This window comes from Lemur catta, chromosome 14 (genome assembly GCF_020740605.2).
Source record: "Lemur catta isolate mLemCat1 chromosome 14, mLemCat1.pri, whole genome shotgun sequence".
Classification (NCBI taxonomy): Eukaryota; Metazoa; Chordata; class Mammalia; order Primates; family Lemuridae; genus Lemur; species Lemur catta.
This window is the reverse complement of record NC_059141.1, coordinates 57,679,168-57,704,495: the sequence shown is the minus strand read 5'-3', so window position 1 is coordinate 57,704,495 and position 25,328 is coordinate 57,679,168. Positions and strand designations below refer to the sequence as shown.

General features: G+C 53.7%; 1 protein-coding gene across 1 annotated transcript in view; it reads right to left on the bottom strand.

The window, feature by feature from the left end:
* Window positions 1-25,328, bottom strand: part of GRID1 (glutamate ionotropic receptor delta type subunit 1) — a 668,927-nt gene that overhangs the window by 502,148 nt on the left and 141,451 nt on the right. The window contains exon 3 of the mRNA XM_045568241.1: window positions 18,170-18,454. Within this exon, the coding sequence (XP_045424197.1) occupies window positions 18,170-18,454 (285 nt within the window). The remainder of the gene's footprint in view (window positions 1-18,169; window positions 18,455-25,328) is intronic.

Here is a 25,328-nt window from a genome sequence, read left to right as displayed (position 1 = left end):
TTTGCTCTCATTTTCTAGCTTCTTAGATGCTGAAATAATTAAGTTGAGGACTTCCTGTGTTTTTAAGAGGCAATGGAACTTGAAGTCACACACACAGCCATCAGTTTTTCTCTTTCCTGTTGGATGACCTTAATCTAGTTTAATGACCTGCCTGAACCTCAGTTTTCCCATTTGGAAAATGGGGCTGAAAGTACCTAACTTATAAGACTATTATGAAAATTCAATGACATACATTTTTAAACAGCCCGATGCTGGCATACAGTAATTGCTCAATAAGTGCTTCTGTCCTTCCTATCCCCATTACAAGCAACCACCTCCATCACCTCCTTGGGTGACACCCAAGGGCACATAAAAGTACCCCACACATCCACAAAACACAGAGGCTGATGAAACTACAAGAGTCCAGCAGATTTGATCTAGTCATTTCAAGAGAAGCAAACTGAGGTACAGAGACTAACTCCCAAGCAGAATCGCCTATTCCTTTAGATCAGCTTTAGAGGTTCAAGCTGGGAAAAACAGGAAACCAGGAATGGGTTTTCCATGACACTCAAGGGCGTGGAGGACATCCCAAAGAATAACAATGAAAAGGCATCCCCAGGTCCCTGTTAGCTTTTACCTTATCATTTGAGCATCCCCAGAAGACACAGATCCAAGTGGGTTGTAACAGGAAAGCAGGGTCACTGCCGTCAGACCTGTGCTGCCACTTGCTGGCTCGTGACCTCATAAAAGTTACTTAACCTCCCTGAGGCTCGATTTCATCATTGGCAAAATGGGGTTGATAATAATGCCAAGCATCTGATAAGCACTTTCTACGTGCCAGGCACTAAATGTCATCCTAGTGCCAGCTCTTCTAAACCTCACAAGAAGGCTATGATGTAGACGTCTGTGGGCAATTTGAGACAGACTGAGCACCCTACTCAAGTGCACATTAGCTAGAAAGGTTGGAGGTGAGATCTGAATTCAGACAGTCTGCACCAGAGCCTGAGCGCTACACCCCCATCCCCGGCTGCTAATTATACTATCCTCCCAGGGTTTGGTGAAAATTAACGAATATACCCAAGGGACCCAGCACTGAACTAGACCAGGTAATGTGAGATCCCCAGGAGCAGGCAGAGCACTGGGGAGCCCCAGGAAGAACAGGTGATGTTTCTGGCATCTGTGCATGCTGAGAAGCTCTGGGGCCACTCTTGGGGCTGCCCTAGTTCCAGGGGAGGTATTTATAGTGCAGGAGGCATCACGCCTGCTCAGGCTGAGCTGAGCCTGGAGCTGATTTGCACATGGAATTGGCCATTATCGGCTCATTTCCATATGGCAGCTACATGGGAGGAATAATTCAAGGAGAAGCCCCCAACACCCATCTCCTAAGGAGCTTTTACTTTGCAGCTGCTCCTAAGACACATGACTAGAGATGTCAGAGCCACAGGGACCAACACCCCACCCCCCCATGCTAACTGGTGGATGGGAAATGAGTCTCAGAGGAAGAGACCCACCCAAGGCCTGCTGGTTGGCAATGGCAGAGCTGGGTGGAGACTCCAGGAGAACTCCAGGCCTTTGCTCTTTCCTGCCCATCGATCCTCCACAGCCCCTGGCAGAGCAGACCTTCAATTAGCACTGATGAGTGACACACACACTCAAAGTGACACACATGGCAAAGTGAACGGAGGTGTGACCGTGTGTGGCCCCTACGTGGGCTGCAGCAAGTTGGGCACTGGTTCTTCATTGCACAGATGGGAGGATAAATTAATCCAAGGGCACCTAGAGAGTGAGCAGAAAAGCTGCATGGGTTTGAACTTCACTCCTCCCCCAGCACCAGGCTGAGGTCCCCTACTGGGGCTAAGGGCAGAGGGCCCCCATGTGGTTAGAACTCTGCGCAGTTATGCCGATGGCCATCCCCAGGCTGGCAGGGGTTCAGGCCCCTGCTTCCTTCAGGGAAAACAAGTTCTGTCCCCTATAAACCAGCCAAGAGGGAAAATGGGAGCCACAGCCCCCCAAGAGAACAGCTCCTTACTGGGCCTGGCATGCCCACACCTCCCACCCTGCCAAGCTGTCCGGCCCCCTCCCCAGACACTGCCTAAGCCTAACAGGTTCCTTTGCCAAGACCCACTCCCTGAGGAATACAGAAGCCTCTGTGCCGAGGCCCACACGAGGGTACCAGAGGGCTGGGGGGGTGGAGACGAGTGTTCAAGCACCTCCCTCTCCCTTGGGGCACCAGCAGGCTGGCAGAGCTGCCCTGTGGCTGTGGGACACACATCCAGTCTACCCGCTATCCATCGCCCACCACTGCAATTATTTTATTATGTTAAAAAAAATAATCATAACACTTCCCCAAATGTGCCGGGCCCTGTGCTAGGCACATCCATGATCTCACTGAATTCACTGGCCATGCTATGGTATAAGTACCAGCGTTATCTCTGTTTGACAGATGAGGAAACAGAAGGTCAGAGTGGTCTGGCTGGGCAAGCGGCACAATGAGCCACAGGGAGCCACAGGGGGAACCTCTGTGGAGGGAGGCTGCAGCCAAAGCCACATTTTTCCAGGCCCAGGACTCTCCTGACACCTGCCAGGGATGCAGCAGGTAGACTCATTTCTGAAACGCCCATTTTCAACTATCCAAAGGCACCTCCCTCTGACACCTCCTGCTGTCTCAAAACCCACAGGTACCTTCTGGCACTTTTCAAGGATCTATTTACTCCCCTTCTCTGAGGGAAGGGTGGTGCATGGGCTCATTCTGCTACCCTGGAAATCCATCACTCCAACCAGACTCATCACCTCTCCTCTCGGCTCTCCCGCCACTCTTCAGGGTGATGCAACCGCTGGCCTTCTTGCTGTGGATGGGACCCCAGGGAGCCTCTGATGCCACCTCCCCACTCCGCCTGCCCTAACCATTCTGCTTCCCACTGCTGTCACTTCCTGCTGCCACGTGGCCCCCCATTTCTCCTCTGCTGTGGTCTCACTGCCACCACCCTCAGCCAGGCCTCATCACCACCCCCAGAAGTCCTGGCAAGGCCTCCTCATACTCCCCTGCCTGTGGTCTCCCTGCCCCTCATGTCCCCATCCCCTGCACACACACACTCACACCATGCATGCACACAGACATACAGTCACTTCCACTCCACAAACTGCACCAAAAATATGACTTTATACATCCTTGACCTTGAACCTGTAACTCTCCCTATCGCCTATGGCGGGCTCCCAACTACCTATTTCTCATCACCTACTGTTCACATTTTGGGCCAGAAAAATTATTCATTCTCAGAGGCTATCCGAAGCAGGAGAGGCTGTGTGGGGTTTAGCAGCACCCCTGCCCCCCAACCACCAGGGCCACTGGCACTCCTAACCTGGCGTTCCAGGCCCTTCACTCGTGCCTGCAAACCCACCTCACCTTCCTCGCACCACTCCCCAGTCACAGAGCCCTGTGCTGCTCTGTGCTCAGGCTGCTCCCCTCCTGGGCGCCTCTGTCTCTCTCTGCCTGAACCCTCCCTGCCTCCCGGCACCTGGCGCAGGGCCGCAGCACCCCTTCCGTGACCGGGCCCGGCTCCCCACCTCCCCTTTGTCATACGTTGTACAATTGATTATCCCGAGTCACCATCTGGTCCTCCACCCCCAAGCTGGTCACAAACACCCTGCAAGTGGGACACATGGAGTGGTGCTAACCTGGCCCTCCAGAATGAGAAGCCTCACGTGTGCCACTTGCTGATTTCCATGGTGCAAATACTGCCACCATGACCAGTTTCTGGGCACCAAAGGGAGGTCACCAAACGTGGCGTTGTGAAGAACTGGCCCCTGTGCGCACACTCCAGGGCACCCCACACGCCTCCTCCCCTCACTGTTCCCAGCCCCACAACAGGTGTGGGGGCCCCCAAAGCCTCGCTGTGCTGGTGCCTGGCCCTCGGCAGTGTCAGGGAGGAGCTGGCACAGCACCCGATGGCCACAGCCTGGTCCGTAGCCGGGTGCTCCGACCGCAGTGGCCGTAGCCAAGGCCCAGGAGGTCCCAGGTGGACCAGGGTGACCCAGCGTGCCCATCCCCATCCTGCAGGTCTGCAGGGCACCTGACGTGCACCCTGCTCTCCCCTCCCCACACAGGCCGGGCTAACAGGAAGTCCATAAGAATTTCACCTTGAGCTGCCCTATGCCCTCCAGCAAAACCTTGTGCTAACACAGAAGGAAGGAGGCAAGTTGATTGATCTTCCTTAGTGACTGTTAGCAAGATTCATAGCTGGCCACAGACGACATTCCTCTGAGCCTCTGACTGTAATTACCACAGGCACCTGAGATGTGTGGGTGTTTGCAGGTGCATACAGCCATGCGCACGTGTGTGCGTGGGTGCACGTGCATGTGTGAGTGTGCGTACAACAGCCGTGTGTGAATGTGTGTGTGAGCGTGTATTTAAAGCTCCAGATCCCTGGGCTTATTATTTCTGTTACCTCCAACCCATTTGCTAAATCACACGATAAGCGTCAGCTTAGGCCTGTTACGTGCAAAGCCAGGCCTTTGGTGCCAGGGGTTCAAACTCAAGTAAAGCAGGATTTTCACTGGAGGAGCTCACTGCGCAGGGGGAACGAGGAAAGGAAGTCAGTAATTACGGCCCAGTGACCTAGCATGAGACGCAGAGGGCTGTGGAGCCCAGAGGAGGGACAGCTTGTCTGGCAGGGGGACAAGGGGAGCAGAGAAAGGTGCCCAAGTCAAGGAGACACTGGAAGGAGGCTTGGGGATGGATGACTAGCTCAGGCAGGAGGCACTGGGGAGGACTGGGGAGACGTGGTGGGGTGGGGACAGGACACATTCAAGAAGGTGGGTCCCTGCACCGAGGTGGCCAGTTTGCACTCACATCCACCCTGCCCTCGCCTATGGAGTGCCAACCACCCCCCAAAAAAACTTCCCTTCCCAGACTCTGTGACCTTGCGGTTGCAACTGGTGGGTCAGGGGCATCATCAGGAGCCTAGGGGGAACAGGGGATGGTGGAAGCCAGGTATTTCACCCTCTCTCTGCCCCAGCTGTCTCTGGCCATGGCTGGGTCTCCCCCACACTCCCAGCCCCCTCAGGGTGGCCAGTCTGGGAGGTCCCCATTCCCACTGGGCAGTCCTGGCTCTGGGACCATCTCTTCCATTTGTCCCTCCAGCCCCGGGGTTTCAGTCCCTGCAGCTGTTAGTCTGGGCTGCTGCCGCTGTTTGCACCTCTGCTCACACCTGCCAGCAGCTCCCCGTGTTAAATCCCCGTCTCTGAACCACCTGGAGAGGGCCAGGTTCCCCTGACTGGGCCCCAGGTGACACATCCTGTGTAGCTGGGACACAGGGGTTTTGAGGGTAATGAGAGAGAAGGCCAGGAAGGGAGGTGAGGGACAGACCTCAGAGGCCCCATGAGCTACACAAAGGGACCTGAACTTGATCCTTAAAGAGAGGGGGAGCCATTGAGGGGTCTGGGCAGGGCAGTGAGTTAAGGAAGGTGACTTTGATGGAAGAGTGAAGAAATGAATGGATGTCTTCCAAAAGGGATAACATGCAAATACACACCTCCTACACACACACACAGACCTGCAGCACACACATGCACACACACACACACACACACACACACACACAGACTGCCAAGCAATGGCACACCCCTCCTACAATCCTCAGAAACCCAGTGGACAAAAGGCGGAAGCAACCCAAGTGTCTGTCAGCAGATGAACGGTGCGATGAAACTTGAGGACGTCACGCTAAGTGAAATAACCAGTCTCAAAAGGACAAACACTGAGTGATTCCACTCATACGGGCACCCAGCATGGTCAAAGCCGCAGGGACAGAAAGGAGGGTGGTGGCTGATGAGGGACAGCAGGAAGAACCGGGCACTGAGAGTCAGTTTGGGAAGATGAGAAAGTTCTAGAGATAGATGGTGTGGTTACATAACAATGTGGATGTTCTTAATGCTACTGAATTCTTTACTGAAAAACAGTTACGATGGTAAATTTTGTATTGTGTATGTATTTTTTCCACAATAAAAATACTAAAAAAGTGAAGTGGGAATTTCCCAGAGCACGGGCAGAGTCCAATGCATGGGATGAGGGCCAAGAGGTGACATTCATATCTATGTCTGTGGCAATTCCACGGAGCCATGAGAGTCTCCAGCAACAAAAGCCTGAAAACCCCACGCTGAGGGTGCAGCCTCCCAGAGCCCAAGTCCCCGGGCCTAGGGCTCTGCCGTGTGCATGTCCCTGTGAGAACGGCTCGTGCGCGGGGCCAGAGGGTGGGTGCCAGGTGAGCCCTGGAGGAGGATGGGATGCAGGGAGAACAGAAGAGACAGGTGGGCCACCCAAAAATGCCTCTGGGTCCCCAGAGCCTCATCCAGCTCCAGCATCTCAGGATTCAGAGCCCTCGGGTTGCTGCCCTACCCCGCCCCCCACCTGCCTCCTTGTGCCCAGGGCACTGCGCCTGCAGCACACTCACCTGTAGCTCAGGCAGCCAGGAGAGGGAGGGCTTGAGATCTAAACAGCCACTTGCAGCTGGAGCCCTGCCCCAGCCTGCTCCCTACTCCAGCTGGTGGCAGATGCTTACCTTGCCAAGGTACCTGTAAGCCTGGGAAAAGGACTGTGGCTATGCCAGGCACAACACAACTACACAATAACTGTTTCATTCCCTTCCTTCGGGAGAAGCAATGCAGGGCACATCATTCTCTTTACGATCCGTTAGCAAAGCTCAGAACCTAAGCCTGCACGCCCGGGGAGACCATGCTGGGAGGACCTCTAGTTCGTAATGACAAGGAAGGACTATGCAGCCAAAGATGCTTGTGTGGGGGCCACAGCCAAGGACCCTTCCTGCCACAGTGACCCAGGGGCTCCCTAGGGGATGCAGGCAGCCCCTTCCAGCTCAGACACCTGGAAAGTTCCTTCCCATATTGAGCCCTGTCCTGTGTACCACCTCCCCCTTAGTCTGGTCATGCGACCTCTCAGCTCACATCAGCCCGTCCCCAACCCCAGGCAAGTCAGCAACTCCTCCTGAGACCTCAGGGTCCCTCCCCTCTGAACTCAGGTCAGCTTGGCTCCATCCCACCAGAGAGGTGTGGTCCCTCGGGGCAGGACACCCCAGGGACTATCCCCACCTCCCTCCAATGTTCACTCCCACTAAGCTGCAGGGAACTCAATTCCCCAGGCGTTTCTCACAAGAGCTGCTGCAGACCTAGGAGGGCCCGTACTGCATCTCTGGTTCTCTGGTTTTTGGATTTTGTCCCTGACTTTCTGCCTAATCACACTTCTCAGCAACATGGCACCCAAGAATTTCTCTTCCTCCAAGTCACTGAAACAAGCAGGGGCCAGAACAGGGTCTGTTCTCCAAACACCTCCCCTCCTCCTGCCCTATTTTGGTAACTGGCATCTCACCACCATCCTCTAGCTTCCCAGTTTGACAACACGGATTCCCCTGCAGCCCAGAAGCTCTGCTTTCCAGCAACGCCCCCCAGGGAAGTACTCAGATCCATGCTCCAAGAGGTATGTTCCAGGGTGTGCACCACGGCACTGTGTAACAGCAACGAACTAGAAACCACTCGAGTCAGGAAACAGGTAAATAAAGCCCACAGGCATCCACCCCACTGATGTCGTGCGGCAGGTAAAGATAACGAGGCAGAACCAAGCAGCTAGCATGGAGAGAAAGCTCCAAAGCCCACCCGGTAAAATTCACCTCACAATATAATGCACGAGGCACGGTCCCACTTTTGCTTCTGAAAAGCCTGCGTATGGCAATGGGAACGTCTGTGCACATCGTGGCACAGCCAGGTGAAAGAAGGTGGGCGGGGATTAGGGAGAAGACGGACGGAGAGGGCTCCTCACTGTAAATGTCTATGCTGTTTTAATTTTTTCCACAACAGGATATTCATGTATTACTTATCTATATGATAACAATAATTTCAAAGCAAAACTCACAAAGCAAAGAAAGCAGAGTGGACTACCTTTTCACATATTCCCACTACCCCTAGAACACGAGGCAGCACCTCTGCCCCTTCTAGAACTCTCTGCATTGCCCTCCCCTCTGCTCAGCCCTCCTTCACCCCGTCAGGACCCGACTGGGCCGCCAGTGCTCACAAAGGCCCTCCCAGGCCCTTTCATGGCTCCCACGGGGGGGCGCTGCACAGCACAGCCTCCGGCGCAGCCCTCATCTTGCTATGACGGTCACTGTCGAGTCAAAAGACAGCGTGCCGGGCTCTCGCAGAGCTTCCTCCCTGGCCGGACAGTTGGCAGCAGCTGAGCACCCACAGCCACCCCCTCAGGTGGGCTGGAGGAGAATTTCCAGCAGAGAATCGGATACACACAGGCCTGCAGAGGAGACATAATGCTTCATGCATGGAAAATGCTGTCTAGGCACGACCCTCACCTCTCGTTCTAAATGGCCTTGTCACCACTCCCAGAGCCTCCAGTGGGAAATATGGGTGGGGAGATGCCAGCAAAATCAAAACCATCAGGCTCCATGCAGGGGACAACTAGCCACACAACGCACAGGCAATTTCATCCTTTTAACATTCCAGGGCAATGCACCCCGAGAGGACAGGGGTCCTTTCTGGAGCACCCTTACTGGACAGGAGAGAGTTCGCACGGTGGGACAAGCCTGGATGTCACAGCACAAGGCTCACATCAGAAGAGGGAAAGCACAGACACACCTGAGTCTACACGACACGGCTCAGTCCCCCTTTCCACCAATGCCCTCCATCCCCGTCGCAGCTGCGCCATAAGCTCCTGACCCTCCCCAAACCTCCGCTCTCGAACACGCCATGCTGGTGTCGTGGGTTTCCTCTTGCTGAAGCCCTCCTGCTCCCAGCTGTCATTCAAAACCCACTGCCTCCAGGGACAGAGCTGGGGCTCTAGGCTCCAGGACTCCCAGGGCAGTTTGCTCAGCGCTCAGCTCAATCACACGTTGTCCTGGGCACTGAGGAGGAGTAAGAGGAATGAGAAATGGTCTTGGGCCGCAGGGAGTGCAATTGCTCTCACATCCATCATTTCATTTCATTCCTTTTCAGCCTCGCAAGAACCCTCTGAGTTAGGCGTTTTTATTACCCCCACTACCAAAATGGAAAAACAAAGGATCAGAAGGAGTTGTCAGTGTGCCCAGAAGCACGTTAGAAAATGACCGAGTCAGGAATGGAACCAAGTGCTCCAACAGAAGCCAGGCTCACCTACCAAACCTGGTGGCGCTGCGCCATCGCACTGTGACATAAACGTGCAGTTCATGTTCATTCTTGCATGAAGCTGGGTGCGTCTGAACTACCACCAAGCCCTGACCTCTGGTGCACACAGGTACACCCTACATGCTTGCCAAGGAGGAGGGTGTAGACAGAAACACTGCAGGCTGAACAAGCCAATTCTCTGCTGGAAACGGAGGGCAGCCGCTGCCTTCATCCACCCTCCACTCCACAGGAAGCACCTATGACTGTTGTAATTAGAAATCGCAAACAAAGAAACAACTGCTTCCTGGGAGAATAAATGTGCAAGGAATCATCCAAATACCAAGTCATTCATTTACTCATCAAATATTCAGTGAGCACTGACTAGGTTTTCAGTGTAGTTCTAAATGCTAAAGATCCAGCATCATCCAGCAAAGCAAACAAAACTGCCCGTCTGCATGGAACTCACATTCCAGTTGAGGAAAGACAGATATCAAACACTGAGTAAACGCACCATGGTGGAACTTACATAAAAGGAAAAAATAACTGAGTAAAGGGGAATAAATTCAATGGAAAAAATAAAGCAAAAAGGGGGAAAGGAGTGCCAAAAAGAAACAGAGTTCCATTTCTAAGCGACATGGTAAAGGAAGGCCTCCCGAGATGGGCAGAACTGAAGCAAAGCCCTGCAGGTGAGGAAGGAGCTTGCAGACATCTGCAGGAAGAGCATCCCAGGCAGGGGGAACAGCCAGCACGACAGCTCTCAGGAGGACTGCGCCCAGCACGTTCACAGAGCAGCACGGAGCTGCAGGGGTGAGACCAGGTCGGGGGAGGGTCCCATTTGGACCAATGATCCTTCCAGAAGTTTGGAGCCACATCTCATTGGTACCCTTCCTGGAATTCTGGTATTTAACAACACAACCTCTTCCCTGTTCCCTTGGGTGTGTGGGGCCAAGGAGACCTGAGGAGGGAGGGTCTGGCAGGAGGAGGATGTCACCAGGAACCCACCCCTGTCCTGCAAGGGCACTGCAGCATGTGGAGGGAAGAGGAAAGCACAGAGGGTCTGGCCAAGTCCTCGCTCCCGTGACGCCCACAGAACCCAGCGACTCGAAGGGGCAGGCGTGGGAGCCGGTGCAGCCCTGCTTTGCTGTCCGTTATCCCCGCCTGCGACAGGCGTCCCCTCCCGTCTCTGGAATCTGATGCAGGGTGAGAGAACTTCAGCGTTAATGAACCTTAATCTTCTAGCACACGCTACAATTAACGTGCCCCAAAGTATAGTTACTTTGTAATTAGATTGAAGAACAAAACCCAAAACGCTCGTCCGGATAAAGTTATTGTCAAACTTCTTCCGGAGGTTTCCTAGCAATTAAACTCATTTACTCATTTCATCTGGAAAAAGTATTTATTACTTCAATTTAAACTAATGCCATAATGACAGGAAGTGGGTTATTAATAAGATAGGTCGCCTGGCCTGCTTTGCCAGGGGCTGGGAAGGAGGCGTCGCCAGCAAGGAGCTCTGATTAAAATAACATTGTCCAATAATTCTCCTTCTTCCAGGGGGTTTCGCTTCAGGAAGACTCTGGGGGTGAGGTCCAACAGCTGACAGACATTTGCTATGAAACCCAGTCGGGCTGTCCAGGTTAGAAGGCTCAAAGGGCCGCCTGTGACTGTGCAGGCAGGATCAGGGGGGCCCAGGCAGCTCAACCCCACCCACATGGAGAGCACCCGCAGGTGACGGAGCTGACCCCTGAGCTCTCTCTGCTTCCCCAGGCACCAAGAACACGCCCACGATACAGTTGTATTCTGGGCTGCTGAACAAGCCGGACTGAGCTTCATCAGGCCTCCCTTGGGAGGCCAAGAAAGAATGAGCCACCACTGGGCACAGTTCCAGAGCAGTTGGTGTGTGCCAGGCACTGGGCTACACCCTTCACAGGTATTAACTCATTTAATCCAGACATTGACCACATCGGGCAAGGATGATTAGCTTATCCCAATGTTACAACTGAGGAGACTGTTGCACAGAGAGGTTGAGTGACTTGCCCAATGTCACACAGCTATGGAGGCAGAGGTGTGATTCAACCCAAGAAGGCGGCTCCAGAGCCCATGCCCCTAAGTACTAAACTCAACGGTTATCCTGAGCCAGTGGTGGAGGGGAAAACAGCCAAGTCTCTTGCCCCAAGACTCTGCCGAGGCTGCCCAGTGCCCGCACCCACCGCTGTGAGGAAAGAATGCTGGTTCCTGCCACTCCTGGTCCCCACACATGGTTCGCTGTGATCGTATGGACCACTTACCACGTGTCAGGCACTCTGCTGGGTGCTCGACCCTTACAGCGCAGAAATTATCCTCCCAGTTCCACGGAGGAGGAAGCTGAAGCTCAGAGAAGTCACCATGGGCGGTAAGGAGTAGGGAGAGAGGGGTGGCAATCATGCTTGCTTTCTTATTCACTTATTTTTTCCACTCGATACAAAACTCAAAAGGCACAAGAAATTACGCAGTGAAAACTGTATCTCCCACCCCTGTCCCAAGCCACTAGGTTTCCCTCCCTAAAACGGAATTTCCTTATAGTGGCCATGTGTGCCCTCTCAGAGACAGGCACGTGAGCTTGCTTCTGCACAGAGCAGCACCCGCACCACTGCCTCGCTCTGCTATTGTCAGCTAACAGCACCACGTTTGGGAACTATTGCCTCTTAGTATATAAAGAACTATCGTTTTCTATTAAATGCACATATCATAATATATTTAACCAATTTGCTGAAGGTGGACATTTAGGTTCTCATCAATTTCTGCTGTTACCAACAGTGCCACAGTAAGTCTTTAAGATACATTAGGAAAAAACTTTATGCATGGGAGGTTTGCTCCCCACAGCTTTGCCATGAGGCCACGAGCAGAGCTGTGAACCCAGGCCTTGGGAATCAGACCTGCCCAGCGCCCCACTCACCAGCCATAGGAGCTAGAGCAAACCCCTTTACTTCTCGGAGCCTCTGTTCCTCCTGAGTAACACAGGGATGGTACAAGCCCACTGCACAGACTTGCTGTTGGGATGACATGAGTAGGACAGCTGACACTCTCATGTGGTGCCCAGCATGGAGACAGGCTACAGAGACAACAGCTGTCACTCGCTGGCACAAGGCCTGGGGCATCTGAGAAGTTCAGGCCTTGCCTCTGGCTCGGACTCTGCCTGTGGTTTGTCCTCAGTCAGATCATGGCTCCTGTGCATGTGTTAGTTTCTTCTCTTTTGTTTGCAGCCAGTGAGTCTAGACAGGAGGTGGTGAAAGAGCCAGAGCCTTCTGGACACGAAGACCTCGTCTCCTCTGTCTGCCCTCAGATCTCTGGACCGAGCATGGGGAACAGGACCTAAGGACACCACCCACAGTGGCAAGGTATGGCTCTCAGGGACTCCTGGGGATTCTGAGCTCATCCGTGAGGCCTTTAAGGCCTACTCCGACCCATCTCTCCAGCCTCATCCCCAGCCACTGCCCGTAATTCAGCCATATGATCTTCCTCCTCTCCTTTGCCCCTAGGCCTTCCCTCTGGGAAGAGGGAAGCAAGCTCTTCCCTCTGCTTGGAACACTCTTCCCACGCCCCCAGTGCCCCTTGCTTGCCTAACTCCTACTTGTCCTTTATGCACCTGCTCAAACATCACCTCCTCCAGGAAGCCCTCCCTACACCCTGACACAGTCTGCTTCAGTTACCACCAAGAACAAGATGGGCCCCAGGAGCACGGCAGCGCAGAGTAGTGTCAGGGTGGGAGGAAGATCAGGCCAAGCTGCAAGGAGAGGTGGGCTCACAGCAGGGCCCAGGCACAGCTGACGCCAGGGCCTAGCTGTGGACACCCAGCCAGGTGGATGACATCTGTTCCCCATGCAAAGAGGGAGGTTTCAGGAGGAAAATAACTTTATGGCATTTGGGTAGGGAAGGACTTCTTAAATAAGACAAGTGAAAGAGCTAATCATAAAACAGATGAATACATTTGACAACGATACAATAAAGAACTTCTGTTCATTAAGACAAGCAATTAGCTGAAATAAGATATTTGCCACACTTAACTTACAAAAGAAAAGGCTCAAATTTAAAATGGGCAAAAGAAAATAACAATTACAAACAGGTGTTTGATAGAAGAAAAACCAAAAATAGCCCATAAAGACATGAAAAGGTGCTCCACTTCATCTATCATCAAGAAAACATAAATTAAAATCAGAGTAGGATAACATTTTACACTAGAAACTTAACAGGGAAAGCAATACAAAGTGTTGGTGGGGTTGGGGGACTTGGAGAACTCTCCTGTACTGCAGATGGTAGTGTGAATAGGTAGGGATGCTTTGGAAGACAATTTGGTCTAACCTAATAAAGGGAAATGTGCATCTACCCAAGAGTCCGGCAGTTCTGCCCCTCAAAAACTCTTGCACACAAACACCAACAAACAGATATGAAAATGTTCTTATCTGCATTATCTGTAATAGCAAACACCCAGAAACCACCCAAATGTCCATTGACAATGAAATGAATAAATCAATCATGGCATACTCTATAGTAATAAAAATGGTTAATATACCTACCCACATCCTGAAAACCTCATATTGAGTGAAAAAAGCAATCACAGAAGCATACAGAAGTGTTATATAAGATTCACAAAAAAACCAACTAAACATTGTGTATTTTAGAATCTATACTAGTATAGTAAAACTATCAAGGAAAGCAAGGGACTGGTCAGCACGCAGGACAGTGGTTACGTCCCCTGCCAGGGGAAGACAAAATCAGGGTGAAGCACACAGGGCTCCCTGATATTTTTTAAACTGATTGTGGGTTCATGAGTATTCGCTTTATTCTTATTCTCTTTATTGGACATAAAATTGTAACCATGTATAACTTTCAATTTAAAAAACAAAAAATTAAAACTAGAACAAACAGACAGCACTCACTCATACAGAGCCCTGATATTTTGTTTCTGCAGAATCTCAGTTCCCAACCCATTCCAGGCCTGAGAGTTGGCCCAGAGGCCCAGAGGGGTCCACCACACCCTGGAGATGCCGGGGAGGGAAGAGCGCCCGGGTCCTGGCTTCCAGTCCCAGCCCTGTGCAACACGAGCCAAGCTACTTCACCAGTCTGTGTCTTCACCTAAAATGAGTGCCTAGCGAAATACACGGCACCCGGGAGGGACTCAGTGAGTATCTGTTGAATGAATGAGTCAAACATATCTAAGATCCCATCATAATTACAACCCTCATCCAAATTGTTTCAGTAGAGGGAAATCGTGGCTACGGCTACCAGCACCACCCCCACCACACACACACACACACACACACACACACGAATATCCCAGCATTTGAAGTGGCAAGTCAGAAAGTTCTCTGTTCTGTTTGATCCAAACTTTTGGTATTTTAATCTTACAAATTTTCTCTCCAAAAATGTCAGTTTCTCTTTCATTTCCTTTCGCTGTCACAACAAGCATACAAGTATTTTCAATGGAATTTTACCAAATGGCACATCTTACATTTTGTAAACCACACACACACCAACTCCTCTCTCACCCCTCTGCCAAATTCTGTCTCTGATTTCCACCTCCCAACCTGCACGCACAGTGCCCAGGCTCCACCTGGGGCAGGACACTCCGGGGTTCAAAAAGAGCTGATGGGAAAATGAGGAAGAATCAGGCCTCGCCCTGCAAAGGTGGGAGCCTACGTACCATGTTCACTAAAGCAACTGACTGCACCAGCCTAAGGCCTGCCAAGTCCCTTCCAGACCACCCCTCCCTCCCTCTCGGCATCAGGAGAGAAAAGCTAGAGCCTAGCAAGCCCCAAATTACAGAATTAAGATGATGCCTTGAATACACGGGTCTGAAAGTCAAAGAAAACTTCTCCCAGCCTCATTTTCCTCATCTGTAAAACACAGCAATAATCCCCCCTCAGAGTGTTGTTGGGTGGCTAGCATGAAATATGTGTAAAGAGACTTGCAGATCAGCATCAAAGAGTCACTATGTCCCTAAACCACTTCTGTTTGACTTTGGAAGAAATGAAACAGTCCTTACACTCAATTTGCTTGTTAATTGGGCTCATCTGCAGCCAGCGCTGCAGTGCCTGGGGTGGAAGAGGGGCCCTGAGGAGGTCAGGAGGCAGGGTTTGTCTTGGCCGTCCGGGCAATGTACATTCACCCCCGAGTGCTGCTGGGACAGGCCTGTGCCAGCGTGCTGAGGGAGCGGCCACCCCAGCATTCTAAGGGCCAGATGTGCTGCATTGAACGGCATGTAGGCTGCAACTGCCTTGGCTCACCTAACACGAGCTGTGCTGGAAAGCGGGCCAGAGGCTGGGCTGTGCGTGAAGGGAAAAGCCGGGACGAGCAGTGGGTGTTGGGGTAGCTACAATTCTACAGAGAATGTGTAGGGGCAGAAACCCAGCCTCAAGTGTTGCCAAATCAGGAGGCCAACGACCAGGGCAGGCAAAGGCGGGAGGTCCTGCACAATCCAATAAAAGAGCTCTCTGGCCTCCAGAAAGCTGGAAGCCAATGGGTCAGCACCCTGGACAGCGCTGTGGGTGCCCAGGCTCTGCCAGTCTTCCGACTGCGGATGGCAGCTCCAAGGTGCCCCACTCACCTCCACCTCCCAGGTCAGCATCCACCAACCTGCAGATCTCCGACAGGCTCCCGCTTCCGCCATGGAAGCCTCACGGAGTGATCATGGTGCCTTCTCTTGCTGAGCCCATGTACAGCCTCAGAATCCTTCCCACACGGTACCTAGGGAAGCCTCACCAACCCCCCACAGTGGCCCACCGGATGCAAGCTACTGGTCCCCCTGCATCCTTATGGAATTACTGAAAAAAGGCAGTCTGATTAGAAACCAACTTCAACCCCACCCAAGGTAGCAAAGGTGCCCATCAGAAAAGAGGGGGCACACGTTTCATTCTGGTTGGAGGTTCTGAGTAGGAGAGAGAGGAGCGGCGGGGGAGGGTGTCTGCAGAATGAAACGTCTGTCTCCCAGCCCACCACCCCAACTCGGACTCAGGGGTCAGGCTATCAGGTACCCCGTCTTTCCCCCATTTCTCCTTTGTCTTGTGCAAAATTGTTTGAAAACTCCATGTCATCCATGTTCATTCACACGGTGACTATTTCTTGAGGGGCTACTCTGTGCAGCAGGGAAAAAGCACAGAGCCCCTTTCCTGGAGCTTACTGCCTGGCCTGGAGTCCAGGGTTCATTGAGAACCAGCCCTCGTGAGTGTTAAGACTAGCCAAGAGGTGAGGGCAGAAGCGTGTCTGCGAGAGGGTGTAACCATGGTGCCAGCTCTGTGGGACAGGCGGGGTTCAGGGATGACCTTTGAGGAATTGCTTCTTGAGCGGAGTGGGGGAAAGGGGTGCAATGAGAAAACACAGGGTTTAGGCAAGTGTCACCAGGCCTCATTCGTCTGCAGGAGTCACAGGAGCCCAGACGTGGTGGGCAGGCTGGAAAGCGGATCATCTACCCCCCAGTGGCCGAGGCTCCCACCAAGGCCCCTCCCAGGCCCTGGGGAGAACTATGTCTGCAGGCCAGAGCACAAGGGGAGAGGTGGGGTGGGAAGGTCCTGGGCACACTGGACCACTGTATCCCCAGCCCTGGACATGTCCACCCCTCCCCACAGGACCCAGCCTCAAAGCAGACTGGACTTTGGGGTTGAGCCTGCAGCCCAGGGGGTCTCAGGGGAAGGCTTGGCCCCTAAGAGATGCCTGTGTGCACCTCAGAGCAGTTACAAGGTCTTCAACTCCTCCCCAGGGGCCAGGGACCGAGCAGGGGTGGGAGGGTCGGAGGGAGAGGCCAGGTCCAGGACAGAGTCCAGTTTCAGCTCTCCAGAGCCTCGGGCCACCCTTGTCCCCATCACCACCTCATCATTATTTCAGCACTGTGACTGTTTGCTCTTTCAATTCTTCCTGGAAGACTCCAAATAGCATATTTGCTCAAGAGCTGAGGACAACATTCCGGTCTTAGAGCAGCAGAGTATTTAGGCAAATGCAAACATATGCTGATTTCTTTTCTTAGTTACATTCTTGGCAAAGGAATTATTTCACCAAGAGACAAAAATGGAACTTTTGAAGGTCCGCCCATTCCACCCTGGCCCTGGCCACGGGGCTGCTAACCCTCAAGTGTGCCCCACACCCTCTAACACAGGCTGGGGGTGGGGCGGGTCCTCGTGAGGGAGTGTCTGCATCCTGACCGGTGGTCCCAGGAGCCCACACATGTGATAACACTGCACAGGAGCAGATCTGCATGGCAGTGTGGCGCATGGGAGCAGGTGACACATGGACAAGGGTGTGCTCCGTATCAAACCCTGGTTGTGACCCTACACTGCGCTTACACAGGATCTTACCACCGGGGAACCTGGGCACGCGGGATCTTCCCGTATTGCTTCTTACAATTGCACGTGAGTCTAACTTTTCTCAGAATGGTTTTTAAAATTTTTTTTCCAAAAAGCACAAAACAAGGACACCATTTCATCTCAGGACTAGGTCTGTTTTTACAGAGCAGCCATAAGAAAACCTGAAGCCATTCCTCCAAAGCCCATTTCTGAGGTTTCCTAACGAGCAAATTATGATTTTCTTCTTAGGAGAGGTCTTCAAAGAAGCCATGCCCAGCGTCCCCACACCCTCCCTCCCCCTGACCTTTGCCCGGCCTGCGACCCTGAAGCCGAGGGCAGATCAGGCGATGGGGCCAGGGCAGAGAAGGCCGGCGACGGCCCAGGGTGAAGGGCAGCCGCCGGAGCGGAGGCCTCCGGGAGGGCCGTGCTGGCCGGCCTCCACCACCGCCAGCATGCGCCCTTCAGATCCCTGCCAGCAGTTTATTAATATTTTATCGAAACCTCCACAATGACTCAAACTTCAGCTGTCATGATAAGGTGGTTGCTAGGCAACTTTAGTGCCTGTCTGTGGATCCGTTTGGCACCTCCCCCCACTCCTGAGGCTCAAGCCGGGCCCTACCACCCCGAGACCCACTCAGCTCTGCCCACCTGCCGCCCGCCACGGCCCCAGCCACTCTTGGGCCTCCCCACCCCTGGCCTGTCCCTGCACCTCCGCCCGCCCACCCACTCACCGTACTCGCTGTCATAGAACATGACGAACTTCTGCCAGCGGAGCTCTGTCACCAGCCTGAGCATGACGTCGTTGAGGCGGACTGGCGGCCTCGAGGCCAGTGTGTAGGCCTCGCCATCGGGGCTGGGGTTCAGGTGGCAGGCGGTGCGCGGTGACCCCCCCGGGTTGCGCTGGACAAAGAGGTGGGGGATGTGCATGGCGTCCGTGAGGGACTGCAGGGCGTTGGCGGATGCACAGCCGGTGGACGTGACCAAGGCCAAAATCCCCTGGGTCATGAGATCACAGGCTGGAAGAGAGGGGGGAGAGAGAGAAACACGGGTCAGCATCGGGTGATGCTGCACCAGCTTCCACTCGCGTGGCCCACGCCCAGCACCTCACCCTGGTGCCACCTGAAACTCCCCTCCCCCCAGGGACCAAGAACCCAGCCCCGGCGAGGCCATCTGCTCTCATGAGCACAGCCTCGTTGACATCCTTGGTGAAAATGCAAGCTAGACATTTCTGTGCCCATTTAACAGATGACAAAATGGAGGTCAGAAGGGGCAGAGTCATTTGCCCCAGGCTACTCCAGGAGGGACGGCAAAACGGGGATCCATCCCAAGTCTGCATGACCCACCTCCCAACAGAGCTGTGAAATTAGCCATCCCATTTCCCACCTGGGACCAGGAGCCGTTTATGGGCCAAAAACGCATTGTGCTGATCTGTTCCCCGCGTGGCCTGGCCAGGGGTGGAGAATATGCCTCGTGCTCCACGATAGTTGGCTCAACTGAACTGATTGGGGATGAAGGGACCAAACGACACCAGAAAGTCAGGCAGACACTTACCCCAGAGGACACAGGTTGTAGGCAAAAAAAAAAAAAAAAGGCAGAAACCCTAGGTCTTCTGGCCAAGTCCACTTGATTCACATCATAAAAATTCTGGGTCAAACCCCAGATGAGGCAGCTGTCCCAGAAGCCCAGGATTATTGAAAAGCCACTTGACAGTAACAGAGGAGGATGCCCCCGCCGCTCGAGCGGTCACCTTGGTGTGGAGGAGGAGCACAACAAAGGCACATGGCGTGTGTAGGGTTGACGCACCAAGGAGCTCATCTTGGGAAGTCCTCCCGTGACCACGAGGGGCATCCCCTTTTAGCCACCCGCCCGCGCCTTCTTGGGGCATCACACCGGCTAACAGAGAGATGCCCCTCCCAGCGCCGCAACCCACCACACCAGTTTGGAGGCAAACATTTCTTACTAATGGCTTCTGTGAGGGCAGCAATGTGGGGAAGCAGATGCAGCTTCAAAACACAGCCTGTGAGTGGCAGCCGGCCATCTGCTGCACACGGCAGACTCTGAACAACTTTGACAATGCAGTCCTTTCCGCCGAGAGCCCTTGGGTTTATGCAACGCCTCAGACAGGGCCAGGAGAAGGGGAGAAGAACAGGGCGACCAAACCCAAGGAGCAAGGCAGGGGGCGGCTGGGGGAGGTTTGGGAAGGGGAGGGCCCCCCACACTCTGCGGGGCCCAAAGGCCGGCGGCTCCCCACAGGAGGGCGCTCACCTGGCGCTGTCACCAGCATTAGCAGGACGATAACTCACACGCCACAGTCCTCCCTGCTGAACCCTCGGCCTCCAAACACAAGGCCAGGGGCAGGGGTGGTCAAACAATGGACAGTGAAGTCTCTCTTGGGAATCTCACAGCCTCCCCCCCCCCCGCCCGCCCCAGACGCTCTGCACACCCCCCAGCCGGGTGGAACGTGGCCGAGTTGTCTCCTAAACAGAAACCCAGTTGTGTCACGCCCTGTTTAAAGCCCTGCAGTCCCTCCCACGGTCCTTGGAGATGAAGTCAGACTCCTCCTCACGGTGGTCCTGCAGGCTCCCAGGCCTGCAGCCCAGCTCCTCACCACCCACCGCTGCTGTGCTCCAACCAGCTGCCCACCCGGCCCCTCCGACTCACCTCTTCACCTTTCACGCTCACGCTTGCTTCAGGACGCAGACTCCACAGCCCCAGCCTGGCTCCGACCCTCATGGTGTGACACCCCTTCACCGAACTTCCCCTATCATGGCACCACATGTTGCCTGGTAGCCGTCTGGCTCTCCCACTGGCCCCGAAGCTCCGGGAGGACAAGGGTCCCTCCCCAGGCACATGCCAAGCCCTGGGCACGGCAGGCCGTAAAGACTCGTGCAAGGAGACCAGGAGCCTTGACATTTCCATGTCCCTGATCAATAATCCCTCTCTGGGCACCTGTCCAAACCAGGGGAGCAGCACCAGATCCAAAACCATTCAGAAGACACTTATCCATACTCTTGGAATATTGCTAATAACCTAAAAGATGCAAATTGGCGCGTGGTTATAAAAGTGCTCTGTTTGCTGAACGTGTAAGCAGCCCTTAAAACGCTTCATGAAGATACGACAGTAACTCAGAAAAGTGCTTGTCATAAAAAGGTATGTGAAAATAATACAAAATTGTACATATTTTATGATATCAATTAAAGAAAACATCAACATGCATAAAAGAAAGACCAGAAGGAAATATTGCACAATGTTAAAAGTGACTGCAATTTAGAAGAAGCCTAGAAATGGTTTTCTTTCTTTTCTCTATTTGCCAAAATTTCGTGACATGAACAGATAGTTCCTTCAGAAAAAGAAAATAATCCTCTAATAATGGATAAGTAGGAAAGCGATGAAGGAGGAAGGACTGTTGTGCAAGAATTTGCTCTGTGTCAAATTCTCTGTCCCTTATACATGGGAATTCACATTACTCTCAGGACTCCCATGTAGAGCAGGGATCACTGCGTCCATTTTCCAGAAAATGAGACGGGAGGCTGCACAATGCATGTTGCCACACACATGGGGAAAGTGCTTCTGAGCGCTGGCCCAGTAAGAAAACCAGGGCACAAAATTGTATGCTCACCATGATTACAGCTAGATAGAAAGCACACTTACGCAAAAGGCAGGAGAAAACACCAAAAACTAAGGTGCTATGACGATGAATAATTTTTTTTCTTCTCTTGTGCGTGCCCTCTTCAATGCCAACGCATTGCATTCACAGTTTTAAAAAGAATCTTATAAAATAAACTGCACATCACTCAGGCATAAGTTGCCCAGGAGCCCCCGCCCTTCATTGTGGAGGGATGGTCCTATCCCAGGACCCGCAAGGGACAGTCCTGCCTGTAGCCATCAGTCACTCCTGGCTCTTGTTGCCCCACCTGCCTGGCTCCCTCCCAAGTCATCACCTGACTTATAATGGTAAGTCCTGTTCCCACTCCATATACACCAGGTTCTGAAGTCGCAGAACCTCTCTGAGCCTCAGTTTCCCCATCTGGGCACACATGCCGCTGCGCACTGCAGACTGGCTCCTGCCCACCTGTAGTTTTCGTACATATGCTCGGCACCCCCACAACACGCGAGCCCCGGCCCTGAGCACGGTGGCAGGAAGAGCAGTATGACCACAGGTCCCACCTTTGAGGAGCTTAGGACCCGCAGAGGAGACAGACCCCATGATTCAGCAAAGAGAGAGGAAGCTGCCTGGGGCACACAGGAGGGGTGACCTCATGTGGGGTTAGCCTCGGCGGAAAGAAAGCGTTTTGACCCCTTTCAGGGCCCGCCACAGGGAGAGCAGCACAAAGGACAAAGTAACAGTGACACAGGACCAGGCAGCCCCCCCACCAGCTGCCACCTCACCAGGGGCAGCAGAAAGAGCATTAGAATCCCACAGGCCTAAGTGCCAGTCTTGGCGCCTCTGGTCAGTAGCAGTGTGGTCGTGGACACCCCCCTTTCTTAGTCTCTGTTTTCTATTAAGTAGAGATAAGACTCTGCACCAGCACAGCCTGTGGGCGCCCTGACTTAGACGTGGGCAGCGAGTGCCAATACCACGCTGTGCACAAGAAAGATGCTAAACAGATGTCAGTTTCCTGCCCGCTTCCTTGGACATCCCCATCTCACCATCAAAGTCATATCCAGGGTCTTCAGAGGCATTAGTGGCCACAGCCCCAGTGCTGCCAGCCCTCCCCATGGTGGTGGGCACTGCTGACCCACCCCTCGTGCAGCCACCTGCAGCGCCATAAGCGGTCGGGCCTCCGTTCCGGGAACGGGAGCAGGGTGGGTAATTAAGGCTGGAAGACTCTCCCAGGCGCTAATGGAGAGGCCCGATGCGAGTCAATTTCCAATCCACTGTGAATGGCCTGCTAATTGGGGCACTGTTGAAATGATGGTTATTTGGAGGCTTCTAACATAAAAATAATAAGATCAAAATACATCAGATCAAAGCCAAATCAGCTATTAGCTTAATCAAGGTTGTGTGAGATGGGACGTTACACAACTCCTGCCCTGGTTGTGGTGACAGATGCTGAGCCCCCGTGCAGGGGTCCGAGTCTGGGCCCTGCCAGGGCCACAGTGTGGGACTGTGGGCACAGGGCTGGTCCCCTCTGGGCTTCTGGTTGGTTTGGGTTTTCCCCCCGGCAAATAAAGATGATGGCTCCCACTTCCCAGGATTGCTGTGCGTGTCCCATGGAAGGTCGCTGTACGTGAAGAGCCATTCGCACTGCCCGGTGCACAGCAGGAAGTTGGAAGTCATCAACCTCCAGCTTCATGCTTAGAGGTGTTTTTGCAACTCTCTGGAGGATAACAGCTTTTGTTATAATTCTTTGCCTCCAATACCATGTGGTCATAAAGCTGATTTCTCTCTTGATTACAATGCAGGCTTGACAGATTGATAAGGGCTCCCTGGGAAAGCAAGGAAATCAAGATGAACGGTAATGAGCAGCTCCAAGCCCCCTACCCGAGCTCTGTGTCCCGGGAAAGCGGAGCGTCTCCGCAAAGGAGAGAGGCTGCCCAAAGCTCAGGATGGGCCCAGAGGAGAGGAGCCCTGGGGGCTCAGCCAGGCTTCCCAGACACAGCTCCACAATCCAGTCACATTCTCACCCCTGTCCCCGAGGTGTCAGCATCCCACCCACCTGGGCTTCTCCAGACACAGGACCTGCCAGGTGCAGTACTGGCCACTGCACGGGACACACTCAACAACTCTCGCCCCAGCTGAGCTTCCTGATCCCCTGGGGAGAAAATCAATCGGAGCACAGAGTGCTGGTCACTTGCCCAGGGCCACAGCCAGAGAGCAGCAGAACCAGACCCCAGGAAGCTCTGTGGCCAGTGCTGGGAAGAGACAGTGGCCAGCAGGGGGGACAACCAGGATTCCAGGCTGGATCCACCCAGCCCGTCCCTGCATGGGAATTCCCAGGGCAGCTGCAGGCTCGGCGCAGGCCTGAGTCACTGGGGCTGCAAGGGGCCCCTGGAGATGAAAGACACAGGTCACTCTGGGCACTGCCACTGATCCATGCCCACTCTTCTCCATCCCCATGGGGATTTCTGGAAAATTCTCAGGCCAAGGCTGGGGGAAGCAATACCACAGAATGCTTGTGCTAGGAGAGACCCACCATTTCTGGTGCCACCTCTGGTCATGACGCCGGCCACTGCCAGCACAGCCCTCCCCTCTGTCAGACACCCCGGATGCCCCGTTCCCTGGGCTTGCTCCCCTCAGAAGACCACACCTAGTCCCCAAATAGCCGAGATCTGCCCGTGTAGCCCCTGCCTCTCTGAGGTCACAAGCCCCTCGTCTGGCAGCTGTGTGTTAACTGGCCTCTGGGTGCCACCTTAAAGAACGACAGGAGGTTTCCAGGTAGACAAGGCAAGAGAGGGCGTCCACCCGGGTAGAGGCAGCCGGGTACAGGTGTCCTCACCTCAGAGAAGCCTGGCAAGGCTCAGCTGGTCTCTGCAGGCAGCAGAAAGCACAGCCAGGCTCTGGGCGGGCCTGGGCTCAGCCCTGCCTCCCCAGAAGGAACCGTCTCTCCAGTGGGGTCCAGCACCGCTGCCAGCCCGCGGCTGCTCCCACAGGCAGGACTGCTGGGGCCACGTCTTTCCTGCAACAATCTTACCCACCACGAGCCCCCTCCCTCCTCCCAGCCAGTCTCATTACCTGTGCCTTCCTTTCCTCCTTCCAACAGGCACCAGCCTTATTAATATTTGAATTCCATTGGCTAATGCTTTAAATTAAGGTAGCATTTATAAATACTTTATAGCTAATGAATAATTGACCAAATTTAGTATTGTCATAACTCACAGTAAATTATTGATCTATGGAGAGTAAATATTTTTCATCTTTTGTTAAGACATTTAAAAGGTAACCAAAACCATCAAGTGGGGGGAGTGGGTGACGGGGCCGCAAGAAGCCCGTGCTCGAGCTCGGGCCCTGGCGTGTGCCGCTGCTCCCTGCCACTCCCGCGCCTCCCTCCAGAGCACAGGACACGCCTCGACAGGCGTCCATCCTTCCTGCAGCCCGTGCCCCTCAGCGACTCTCCAGCCTGCTCTCCAGCCTGCTAGGGACCTGCAGTCCCCCCCACCCGCCCTCACGCACGCTCACTGGTTTCCTCAGTCACTCCCTCGCAGACTCTCTTGCCACCCTCTCTTTGCTTATCTAGCTCAGCCAGTGAAATCCTAACCCGAGGTCAACCCACGGTGGGTCCACCTGCCCACCACCCTCCCCACACCTGCAAGCAAACAGCAGAGAGCCGCAGAGAGCGCCATGCACCTGGCAACGTGGTAGCCTGGCCACATCTGGTCACCAACCTCAGCAGGGCCCCCCACCCTGCACCCCCCTCACTGCCCCTCTCTGCCACCTTCTTCCCATTCTCCTCAAACCACTCAGGTTTCTCCCCAAGCTCGACAAATGACCTTGCTTCATTCTTCATAAATTAGAAGCCATCACCCCAAGTCAACTCACCGGACCTCCTCCCACCAGATCTTCACACCTCTCTGTGTTTGTGCTGGCCTTTGCGGAAGAAAGCTTCTCTAAGGCTTCTCCCCGCTTCTGAGCTCTGGGTGCTCCTCCTCTGGCCTTTCCCCACACCCACATCAATTATTTATACCCTCTCTTTGGAATCACCAACCTCTCTTGCATATTTGACCCCTCCTTTTGAACAATAAACCCTGGGCTTTTGGTTTGCCTTTTGGTGAACATGAGCATCATGGGACCTTGGCAAGTTTGCAAACTGTGTCTCCCCTGTGAAGTCTGGACCTAGTAGGGCTTATCCTCCAGAGTCTAAATAGTTTGTTGCTCTGCTCCACCACGCCAGGCACTGGGCCGGCCAGGTGCCAGGAGGGTGAGCGCATAGTCCACTGTGGTGTGTAGAA